General features: G+C 39.6%; 1 protein-coding gene across 1 annotated transcript in view; it reads right to left on the bottom strand.

Annotated features, from left to right (window-relative positions):
- Positions 1-2,223: 2,223 nt before the first annotated feature.
- The window catches only part of LOC135715717 (myb-like protein I), a gene marked incomplete at its 3' end in the record, with an annotated part of 49,611 nt that continues 39,203 nt past the window's right edge, over positions 2,224-12,631 (bottom strand). Inside the window, exons 4-5 of the mRNA XM_065238844.1 lie at positions 10,524-10,840; positions 2,224-2,296 (exon numbers count right to left, since the gene is read on the bottom strand). Coding sequence (XP_065094916.1) covers positions 2,224-2,296; positions 10,524-10,840 — 390 coding nt within the window. The remainder of the gene's footprint in view (positions 2,297-10,523; positions 10,841-12,631) is intronic.

Below are 12,631 nucleotides of genomic sequence, written 5' to 3'. Positions count from 1 at the left end.
AATTTTACGTCAAATATTATTAGTTTTAAAATATTTTTTTCTGCGTGTATGAGGAATCGATTAGTGGGATATCTTGTTAATTAGATATCTTTGATATCTTGTTAATAAGATATCTTTGATATCTTGTTAATTAGATATCTTTGATATCTTGTTAATTAGATATCTTTGGTGCAGCACATGTTTGAAATGATCGGTGATGATCCTGTGGAGATGTTAATGCTTATATCGGCATGATCTAACCGATTATAAATAGTTTACTTTTCGGTTCGTTAATCGATTTAACGATTATTCGAATGAAAATCGGACATCACTAGATGAATGTGAAACGTCATTTCAAATATAAGGCCGTTCATAAATAATGATGCAATTTGAAAGGGACCGGGGCTAATCACAAATTACGTCTCCATGGTAACTGAAATAAGCACGAGTGTTCACCGGTTGAACAATCGTCGCCTACCTCGCATAACTGGTTCCAAACGTAAACAAGCCATAAGAAACCTACAGGGTTTGTTTACGTTTGGAACCAATTTCATATAAGAATGATCAGTTGGCTGATTTGACAGCACGTCCCACCCCAGAACGGAACCAACTAAAACCACAAACGAAGTGACAGACGACTTACTGGCGAAGAAATCCATTTAAATAATGTGGTTCACTGTAATAGAATTTTCTTGGAAGCTTGTGCCATCATCCACCAGATGGGTTAGTTTTTTTGTTTTGATTTGAACAAAGTTGATTTTGTGTACAATGATTCTTTGACAGTGTGCAAAGAGTGCGTATCATTTTGTCATTTTTTTATGCATTTCAGTTTTGAGTAGAGTGAAAGAGATAGAACCAAAATATTCTAGTACATTTGGTGAAAATGCTAGTTCAATCCAATAGTAGTGTTGCCATGTGGTACAATCCAGTAGTAGTGGTGCTAAAACCACAAACGAAGTGACAGACAACTAACTGGTGAAGAAATCAATTAAAATAATGTGGTTCGCTGTAATAGAATTTTCTTAGAAGCTTGTGCCATCATCCACCAGATGGGATAGTATTTTTGTTTTGGTTTTGCTCAAAGTTGATTTTGTGTACAATGATTCTTTGACAGTGTGCAAAGAGTGTATCCAAGGGGTGGTCACTCTACACACTTGTTTTGCGCCAACTTTTTTCTCAGTGTACCTCAGCGTGCCGCAGCTGCACCGGCAGTGCCAAGAAGTCATTGAACTGAAATTTGATTGCTTGTGAATAATGCCTGGTTTGGCAACCCGGTATTTTAACAGCTCTTGTTTTTGTTTTGTATTTCAATGTTTCCAAAACGACACGGACTCCAGTTGGGACTACACACTGGATGCATCCGTCTCCAAGGATGCCTGCAACGGACGAGCTCCGTTGCTACACGATCCTTCTATTTTCGGCGGAAGGCCGACCCCGCACAACGAACGTCAATCATTAGTCAACCAACTCTTATGGGAGCCGGCGGAGGAAACGGATTTGCACCGAATTTTTCACCGCCCGAGCATCATCCGTCGGAAAACTGGAAACCAACCCCGGCCGGAACACACGTCGGACTGATGAAGGACGCACCGCTGACCCAAAACGGAAGAACCAATTTTCCAAGCAGAACTACTTGTCAGAGTCCACCAACCCGTACACCCTGCCGGACAATTCGATCAGCTTCAAGGTCTACAGCGCCTCCAAAACAATCGCTTCCCAGGCCAGCAAAAATCGCATTCTCAACTTCTTCAATACCCCACCCGTATGCCGTCCGAGGATCTGCTGTTGACTGCATTCACCATCAAGGACTACCACCCGTCGCAAGTGCGAATGTTCCCGCTGAAATCGGAAAGTTCCTCCTCCGGATTGGTCGAGTTCCCGAGCGTAGCCCTGGCGGTGAACACCATCATGAAGTGCAACCACAGCGCGATCGATCACAAATAGGCAAAACTCCCGTTCATTATGAAGCTGTTAGTTCGAAGTGTAAAAAGGCAGGAGTAAAAATAATTTGTTGAACTATTTGAGATTTTGCCAAGACGGTCCTCCACCATTATATGTTGGACGATGGAATGATTGGTGTAGCAGCTACCGCCATGGATGTATTCGAGCAGTTCGAATGGTCGGATGGTATAGTTTTTGTTTGGTTGTTGACTTTCCGATTAAAACTCAAGCACCGCTTGTCGTGACCGGCCCAAGATTTCCAGCGTCGGCCACGGCTACACGAATTAGCGATGCTGCTCCCACGGCTGCGGCTGCTTCCAATGCTGCTGCTGCTTTAGTTGCTGCTGCTGCTGTTCCTTCTGCTGGTCCGTTTCCTCTAAAATTCGTAAAAAGACGGACCAACAGCAGCATTGGAAGCAGTCGCAGCCGTGGGAGTTGCATCGCTAGTTCGTGTAGCCATGGCCGGAAACCTCGGTCAGGTCAAGATACCGCTGTTAGCTGTTCTTCGCGAGGTTCTTCGTCATCTGGGACGGGGAGGAAATGTGGATGCGACTGCCGTCACGGGTGTAACGATTTTGAGAATCCATGGCGAGACTTGGAGGAGATTCACGGTTGTTTTGAAAATAATTTGACTAGGAGTGGCAATATCAATAACATTTTGACACATGCGCACTGCGCAGGCGCAGTGAAATATCAGAGTTGCCAGTAACTTTAAAGATCATAAAAATTGTAACCATGGGTGCCAAACAACGCCAATGACTGCACCCGGGTGTGCCCAATTTTGATTTTGGCACACTGTGTAGAGTGACCAACCCCTTGAGTGTATCATTTTGTCATTTTTTTATGCATTTCAGTTTTGAGTAGAGTGAAAGAGATAGAACCAAAACATTCTAGTACATTTGGTGAAAATGCTAGTTCAATCCAGTAGTAGCAACAATCAATACGAAACTAACGATTTTAAATTGGCTCACCACTTTAGTAGCCTATTGGTCCCAAGCAAACGATTAACGTACCCTATTCTAGTTGAAATTCTATTACTACACTATGTTTGTTTTGATTCGCTATGAAAGTTTGACAGATAACATCAGGGGTGTGTGGATTCATGCAGAACATGCAGGGGTGAGTGAAATAGCTTGGGACTGCTTGGGACCGTTGTTCTGGTACTGAGTGAGCCAAAAATAATAATGATTTTCTTCGGGACCCAGTGGTCTTAGAGTTACCTCTATGATAGTAGCACAAACGAAGTGACAGACGGAGCGGCTCGAAATTTGATTTGACGCACTTACATTTGAAATTTTCGAGTGTACCTCACGGCAACACTATCTACTCATATGTACTAGCTTAAAGTAGGGGGTACCGTATGTTATCTCTTTTTATCTAACGAAAATTGAAAGGGAGAGCCTGTTGTCAAACAGCATGTCATTATGACGTTTAGTTGTTATCTGCTTTTCTTTTGTATAATAAAAGATCATACACACTTAGTTTTTTCTACCGAGCTCGGCTGTGCAAATCTCGGCAAAATAAGTTTCACTGAGATCTCAGCAAAAGTGACATTTGATTGCTGAATCTCGGATAATGTATAGCCGAATCTCAGCAAAGAAATGAAATGTTTGCTGAGATCTCAGTAAAACTTCTTTTGCCGAGATTTGCACAGCCGAGCTCGGTAGAAAAAACTTAGTGTGTAGGCCAAAATGATTAGGGGTGAACACATCGGGTTAACATTTGCTTACAAGTGAACGATGTTGAGCTGTTAATGGCTCGCGCTTGTTGCCATTGTTGCTACAGATTTCTTCAGTCCGTGCTTCTAACCAAAGTCATTCGCTCCTCCGTAGCGCAACTGTTGACGGTCTTCGGGGAGTCGGAGGATGGTGATAGGAAGGAGGACCTACTGCATTTGTAGGCATTGCTGGAAACACTGAGGTACCTGATTGGAGTGTGTCGCGAGCTGGTGGATGGAATTCGATGGCGCTTTGTGCTTAGAATTTATAATTTGGCGGTGAAGTTCAGTGGGAAGGTGGTAAGTTTAGTTCAGGCATAGCATTTGATAACGGCACAAAAGCATTTGTAAACAAACTTTCTAAGGCCCTTTACACGTGAACCAAAGTACGCCCACGCAAACCAACATCATCGGATAGGGGCAACGGGGCAACTATCATCTTTCCGAAAGTGGTATTGGTTTGCGTGGGCGTACTTTGGTTCGCGTGTAAAGGGCCTTAGAAAGTTTGTTTACAAATGCTTTTGTGCCGTTATCAAATGTTATGCCTGAGTTGATTTTGTTTAGAAGGATTCTGTGTAATAAATTTTACTTTTTCAGGATAAACGACACATATTAGTGCAATGCGCTTGCTTGCTGGAAGATTGCCATTGGGCGGAAGAGCACACGGAGCTGTTGCTAAGGGTTAGCCGGGTGGTGCTCAAGGCGATATACGATGCACATACAGGCAAACGGATCAGCAAAGTTTATTTTGTCTGGATTGGATGTGATCTGCTCCACCACAATTCGATTGTTGCGGCATTGGTCCGAGTCTGACGAGTTTGCGATCCGGGCGAAAGCAGTAGGGATCTACAACGATGTGTTCGATAACTCAACGGTGCTGCTGTATCGACTGTTCAGTGTGTATCAGAAACTTTTCGTATCAGTGATATATAGAGAAGTTTAGCGAGATGGAAATGGCAGAATTATTCCACAAGAGTTTGCCTAATGGAAATAATTCTTAGCTTGGGTGAGGCTTCCAAGCAGTACTTACAATTAGTGGAGATTCCTTTCCACCCTATTAAGCACAACACGCACTCAGTCTTTCTTAATTCAGCACAGTATAGCATCAAACTAAATGTTATTATTACTGATGACTTCCAAATTTATTTATCTTTCTGTACGTACCGTAAGATTTAATAAAGAGAAACCAATCGTTGAGATATTGTCAAAAGTCTAACACTGCTTCTTGATGCCAAACTCGGCCTACGGATTCTAAACTCGGCCTAATGCATTGAAACGCCATTGAAACGCCAATGAATTCACTTCGGCCTATCGGATGAAGACAAAAATTGATTCGGTTGGAACGCTTCTTTTGTTTTTGGGAACAATGGGTGCAAACCTTCATACCACGCGTTCTCATTGACTTCGTTCGGTAGCTTATTAACTGAAGTATCGTACCAAACCCATAATTTACTTGTTAACTCTGAAATCATGGATTTATTTGATGTTTTCTGCTCGATAGGCCCAAAATGGGCGATTAGACCGAAGTAGTTCTCTACCCTATTTTTGAAAGAATAGAATCTAGAATAGAACAGCCAACGGCATGTTCCGTATAGATTTTAAGGAAGTATCTCAACTTTTTAAAACAGCTCTGTTCTGGATATGAAAACGCTGAAATTCATATCAGAGACATTCAAAATCCTCAGTGTGAATTCCCCTCCGGATCAGCTTTTGGTAGAAATCGTTATATTCATCACACTTCAACTGCGGATACATTTGGATCAAATTAAGCAGCAGGCTTCGGAGATAGCCGAGCCGATCATTGAATTGTGCAAATGTTGGTCAAATTCAGTAAATACTGCCCTAGGAATCAAGCCCAGATTTGCTCCCGCTGTGGAAGCTCCAGTTGGAATTTTGTGGATTACATTTCAACGATAGTTATAAACTTGGCGATGACCATGTTCAAGGCCGGACAGGAAATCAGTCAAGACCTGGTCGGATTGGTCAAATGATTTCTGAAGCATAAAATGCTAACTCTGGACGATTTGGGATGCGACAAGAAGCAATCGCTGCTGGACTCCGGGTTGCGATTTTTGGTCAATAGGATACAAAGTGATTGGTGAGGCAGAAGGAAACAAGTCAGCTCTTTCATTATCACGACGTTCTTATGCATAATATAGTGTGACGTAACGTTGGATCATGTGTAAGAACACCATGAGAACAAAAGAGACGACTACATTCCTTCTGCCGCACCTATAGTAACGCACACGGCTCCCGCACTGACTGTTCCTTACTTTCTCACTCTAATCAAAATTTCCTTCGATGAGTGAGAAAACAGCACCCCGTCAATGCGAGTTGCCAGATCATTGCACACAAAACCAACTTGAATTAATTCAAAACAAAATACTAGCGAACCTGGCGGTGAGGGGCGGAAGTAGGACTAAAATTCTATTACAGAGAACTACATTATTTTAATTAATTTCTTCGGAGAAAGTCGTCTGTAACTTCGTTTGTGCTATAACACCACTCAGTATGAAAGCGGATTGAAAAAACCTCAATAAGGAAAAAAAAAACTAATACTGAAAACGGAGTGCAAGCAACACTAGACCGAAACAGTCGAACGTTCGATACGGAATCCAAATAAGATTGATCCCCTCAATTGCTCGTGGAACTCATCGGAATTCATTGTTATGATATTCATTATCTCCTGATAGGATTCCATAGAATTTTTATTAAGATTCTTTGGAACCTTCCTTGGAGTTATTTTTAGTTCCTGACTAACTGAGAATACCGTGGGATACTCTAGAATTCCATTTAATTTTCCACATAATCACACTTGAGGTTCTGAGTTATTTCTCTTGGAATACCCTAGAATTCCTCTTTGGTGCTCCAAACTTACTTTGGTGATTTACTGAACACCCTCTGGGATAAAATGATGCTTTAAAATAAATTTCACGGTAAGGTATAACCACAGACAAACAGACATAACTCTCGCAAGTTTTTCATCGAACAAGCATTTAACGGAAAATTTAAAAGTATCGTAGTTGGTAGTACCGCCACCTGCGGCGCGCATAGTCAATTCCCTTGCGTTTGACGTTTACGCACTACCGCCATCTATTCAGTGTAGTGCCCACCACAGTGTACTCAACAGATGGCGGTAATGTTTTAGCGACGACGTTTCACAGTGAGAAATATTCAATGTGTTATGTCTGTTTGTCTGTGGTATAACTTCGGATGCTGAATCACTTGAGAATAGTTTGGAATCATTAAGTGCTATTTTTACAATTTTGTCTTTGTTTATATTTTTTAATAATATGTCTTGAGAACAAGTTAAAACATTACTGCTAGCTGACGTTATGCAAGGAATTAAAATATTGCTTTAATTTGGTTTTTGTCATTGTAAAGTCAATGTTGACTTCGTGTCTGCCATCGGTGAAGAGTAACAACACTGTTTGTGACGGTTAAAATATAGTGCCTTTAAGCTCCACTTTTCTATCACTAAATATACAGTATTTTTAAGTTTTTTATTGGATTACTGTATTTGTTTGTGCTATTGAAAAGTGTTAGTCCATTGTCATTTACAAATTAAACGGTAAGGCGTGAAAATTACCTTGAAAACAAGGCTTATAATTTGGTGAATAATCTATATCGTGAGGAAGTTTGATTGTAGTGTTGTGATATTGTCTCCGACGGTATTGTAAGGGAGAACAGCCCATAATGCACCCCTGGGGTAAAATGCCCACTTTTAGAAAAACAGCGATAACTTTTCTTCAGATGCATTTTCCGGGTAACGGTTTGTGATTGTTTTCAACTGGAGGTTTCACAAATAATTCTTGATCATAAAATCATGTATTGACCTGCTGATTCCTTAAAAAAATTACATTTTGTGCAAAACAGGACACAGTTGTTAAAATCATCGACTGTAAATTAAGCTTTTAACATCATATATCACAAAAAAAATAACAAATTTACGTTTCGTATATTTTTTAGATATTTTACTTGATGAATCACAGTTTAACATTCTATTGAGATTTTGAGACCTTATTTCTGATGTAACATAAAGAAATAATCATTTGAAATACCGCATCCCTTTGCATTATCTACTTGCAGGGGTTATGGTTTGTTTACCATGGGGTGCATTTTACCCCAATGTTGTGGTGCGTTTTGGCCATTGTTGTCGTGCGTCTTGTCCCAATGTTGTGGTGCATATTGCATCATGAATCAGGCGTTTTGCCCCGCTATCATTTTGGAAGCAATTTAAAAAATAACTTGAAAGTCATGGAAAATCATCCTTTTGTAGTTCTAAATCCTCGATCTTTGTAGAAAACATGGTAATGAACCAAACGCCATTACTTTCTTCTTGATTTTAGCTTCCATTCGCCAGCCATTGACGATTTTGCTTAAAGGGTGCGTTTTGCACCATCCTACCCTATATTTGCTGTTGCTGCTGCTGTTGTTGTCTGTTCTCTCACTGTTTGGTTCCGTGGCGGAAAGTTGCTAGGCTATAAACAATCTCGAAGCTATTCTAGTACGTCTCTTTACACACGCTTGTGGTTCGGTCGTGGAAGGCAAGGGCCAGTTTCACTGTATGCGACTGTGCTCAGACAGTTTGCATATATACAGAAGTGGCTGTGGTCAGAGAAGCAGCTGATTTAGCAAAAACAGAACGATTGCTAGCAGATGTTTGGCTAGCGCAAATAGTGCCGTGGGATCCTTGATTGGATGGTTATCTAACCGCGAAAACAACATTTATTGCTTACCAACAATACAGACAAAACTATCTCAACTGCCATCAAATTTGTTACAATATAGATGGTTCATCAAAATATCAGCTTGTTCCTTTGCATCCGCCGATATATTTTTTCTGCATGTACAATTGTGTGTGATCGATTTAAGTATCTTCTCTCTTTCTGCTACTGTTTTTGTCTAAACAGCTGCTGATATGGATGGTGATTTTGTTAGCTGCGTTGTATGCAAGAAGCAAGAGCCAGATCCAAATAAAATCATCTCATGCATGTATTGCTTTCTGCCGCTCACTTCAAGTGTAGAAATATCATCGGTAGTGCTATTAGCCGGGCGAAAGGAAACATGTTCTTCTGCACCACAAGTTGCTCTGAGATATACAAGCGAATCGTAGAGATGCAGAACAGCAGATCTTCAATGATGAGCATGCTCGCTTCTGAGCTGAAAGATACTGTTGCCAGTGTTGTTGCTGATCAAATGACTTATGTGAAATCGGAGGTTCGTTCAGTAACAGCTGCCATTGAGAAATCGCAGGAATTTCTTTCAGCAAAGTTTGATGAAATTGCATCAGATTTTAATAAACTTAAGACCGAAAATGAAAATCTAACACAGCAAATTTGTGATCTGTCTAAATCGCATGTTGAGTTAACTAATTTTGTTTACCAACTGGAGGCTAATGAAGATAGGTCGGATCGTAAGGCAGTGTCAAATAACGCAAAGTTGTTAGGGCTCCCAAACGTAGAGAATGAAAATACAATGAAATTAGTTGATAAAACTTTAGCTCATATCGGAGTAACCTTGCCATCAAATTCGATTATGTCAGCGAAAAGATGGTATGTTAGTAACAAAACAATCGGGGTGGTCCCCATTCAAATTGTGTTTAAAGACAGGAATAGCAAGGAAATTGTTCTCTTTCGTAAAAAAGGAGGTTGGAATCATTCCTTCAACCAACATTGATCAATCTTTTCTAGTTAATGGCAAAGCATCCAATGTAACAGTAAGGGATGAATTCTTTTAGATTATACGATTTGGTTTTAATTTAGTCCATTTATTTATTTATTTATTTATTTATTTATTTATTTCGTCAACCAACGTAGACTAGTACATATGAGAATACAGTTTTGTTTTCTTAAATTTATTTATTTATTACGTCAACTTTGGACAAAAGGTTAAAAGTATAATTTTTTCTTTAATAAAAATTAAGCAGTGTCAGCTTTCCTATTTTTTATGAGTTATAATGCCTTATGGAGTAAAAATATTGTTTTAGTTTATGCCGAGACATTGTAAAGTCAATGGTTTCGCAGTATTGATTGTAAGAGGCCATCATGCGGTTTTGCATAATTTGTACGATGATGTTTTATGGCAAATACATTTCGATTTCGGAGTTGCCGAGTAGGTGCATGGAAATTTAATTTTGATAAAAGTTCTGTGGAGTCAATGCGTTGCGAAACGATATCGTTTACAAATGAAACCATTGCATATTCACGACGCTCTTTTAATGTTTGTATGTTTATAAGCATGCAGCGTGCTTCATATGATGGAAGAGGAAATGATGTCCAACCTAATTTACGAAGAGCGTATAATAGAAATTGTTTTTGTACGGATTCTAATCTTTCTTCGTGCGTGATTGAAAAAGGAGACCATACAATGCTGCAATATTCCAGTATTGACCTCACATAGGCGATATATAGTGTTTTAATTGTGTATGGGTCCTGAAAGTTATAGCAAAAGCGCTTGATAAAGCCTAGCATGTTATTTGCCCTGTGAATAATTGTGTTGTAATGGTCTATGAAAGTTAGTTTAGAGTCTAAGATAATTCCTAAATCCCTAACTCTTTCACATTTTTCTACATTTTGATTTCCTAGTGCAATTGAAATATTTGAAGTTGTTCTTTTCCTGCTAAATGATATTAAGTTACATTTTTTTACATTCAATTCTAGTAGACTTTTTTTGCACCATATGTAGAATATGTGTATTTCATTCCGGAATATATTGATGTCTTCTTCATTTCTTATTTCTAAAAAGAGCTTCATGTCGTCGGCATAAATAAGACATTTAAGTTTTTTGAGAATGAAAGAAATGTGTGGGTTAGGTTTTTCTATGCGGTAAGGGTTAATAGTTTCCCCTTTTTGAAAATTTATAAATTTCGGTGTACTGTCTTTACTTGGTGGTCCAGAAAATTGTATGCGTGCTGCGGCTAATAATTCTTTGTCCAGGGGTAATGATGTCCATGTGATATTTCCATTTCCGTTGTTGCTATTGTTGTTGTTGTTGTTGTTGTAGTTGTTGTTGTTGTTGTCGTTGTTGCTGTCGTTGTTGTTATTGGTGTTGTTGTTATTGTTGATGGTGTTGTTGTCGGAGGTGGCGTTGTTGTAGCGGCTGTATTCATTTCCTTGGATGATGTTTTTGGTACTGCTGGTGTGAATTTGTTTTCGTCGTTTTCTGCAGCGTTTGGCTTTTTCTGCAGCTTTTTCCTGCAACCTGCGAGTCCGTTGTTTTGCGTCAAATTTAGACCAGTCTTGCTTCCAGTGCCATTTGTTGCCTAAAAACCGCCATCCAGGAGATGAATGGTCAGTTTTTGGAGATATTGTATTTTTGTGTACTGGAGGACTTTCAGCTAATTCTTCCTCCAAGGTCTTCTGATGAGGTTCTGCAGCATTTATCTGAAGACTAGAAACAGCCCCAGATACAAATTTCACTTCCTCGAGAATTTCCAGAAGTTTTGGCTCTGGATGATGATGATGAGGTGATGATTCGGCCCCTTTTATTGAAAGTGCCATGTCATTTGATAAGCTTGATAGCCGTTCGTCAAGTAATTTTGTAATTTTTTGTGACATCAACGAATTTGATTCGTTGATGCCGGTTATTGTCGCGTGCGCTTGTGAATCACACGTTTTCATATGCTGGCCGACCGCGCTGCACATGTTATTATTATTTTTATTTATTACTGCCAACGTTTCTTTTACGTCATTGAGCAGGTGCTCAATGCTGTCGAATAATTCTGATACTAAGCAAAATTTTTTTAGGTCAGCAGCAATGCGGTGATTCGCGTCCGTTTGAGAGTGGATTGCTTCCACAAGTTGCTCCTGTTGATGAAGCAGCTTCCTCACGTCGGCTTCCTTCCGTAAAATGTGCTGGCAGTCAGCACACATTGGCACCATGAATGCCGTGATGAAATGCTCCCGTTGTCGCTGTACTCCGACACAGGCAGCATGGTATTTTTTGTTGCAGAATTCGCACTTCCATAGAAAGCGGTCGTCGTTGATACTGCATGATATTACACCGCACGGCATAACTGCTTATGTTGTAAATATTCGACGAATACTATAAGGACAAATGGCCAGCGAGACCCACACGCGTCGTTGTCGAAGTGTAAAAAAAAAAAAAAAAATATTTATATATATACAAATTACTTGCGGAGCAAAATGCAAATGCGTCCGCGCCCGAAGACAGCTCGTAGCGAAAAAAAACTAACCCCATTATCCATGGAATTGCTACGGAAAATGCGTGAATACCAAGATCCACTCAAAATTAAGTTTGTATGGCCAGGAAGAGGAGGTGGCATACTTGTAAAAAAAGAAGAAAATTCTAAACCAGGTCTGATTAAAACTAGGGAGGATCTTAATATTTTGATTAACCGGTGTTCTATGTTAGCCAAACAATCATCATCGCCAAAACGGAAAAGGAATGATTAGAATGAAGTTTGTAATATGAGGTTTTTGTGTTTAATAAATGTAAAAATGGAACAAACATTAAATTATTTTCATAATCACATTGATGATTTTAATACGTCCTGTGGAAGGGTGTGTCCGAAACAATTGCGAGTTTTACAGTGGAATGTTCGGGGTATCAATGACTTGCATAAATTTCATGACATGCTCATTTCAATTGATCACTTCCTGGTCCCGATTGATTTAGTTATCGTTGGAGAAACTTGGATTAAAAACGGAAACACTGGGCTCTATAAGATAAAAGGTTATAACAGTATATTTTCAAGTAGAGATAACTCATTTGGTGGCTTAGTAATGTATGTGAGAGATACCATTGAATATAAAATCGTTGAAAATGTCTGTAGTGATGGCTTCCATCACATTAATGTCGAATTATTGTTGCCTGAAGGTTTCGTCAATGTTCATGGTGTATAGCGACCACCGTCATATGATTTCAACGTGTTTCATGATCGTTTGGAAAGTTGGCTTAATAAAAGTAGTACAAATCGCCCTTGTTTAATTGTCGGAGATATGAATGTACCTGTTAATCTGTTGAATAATA

This window comes from Ochlerotatus camptorhynchus, unplaced genomic scaffold (assembly GCF_037179485.1).
Source record: "Ochlerotatus camptorhynchus isolate MF236.1 unplaced genomic scaffold, CSIRO-AGI_Acam_v1.1 ptg000993l, whole genome shotgun sequence".
In the NCBI taxonomy this organism is placed as follows: domain Eukaryota; kingdom Metazoa; phylum Arthropoda; class Insecta; order Diptera; family Culicidae; genus Ochlerotatus; species Ochlerotatus camptorhynchus.
This window is presented reverse-complemented; position numbering and strand designations above follow the sequence as displayed.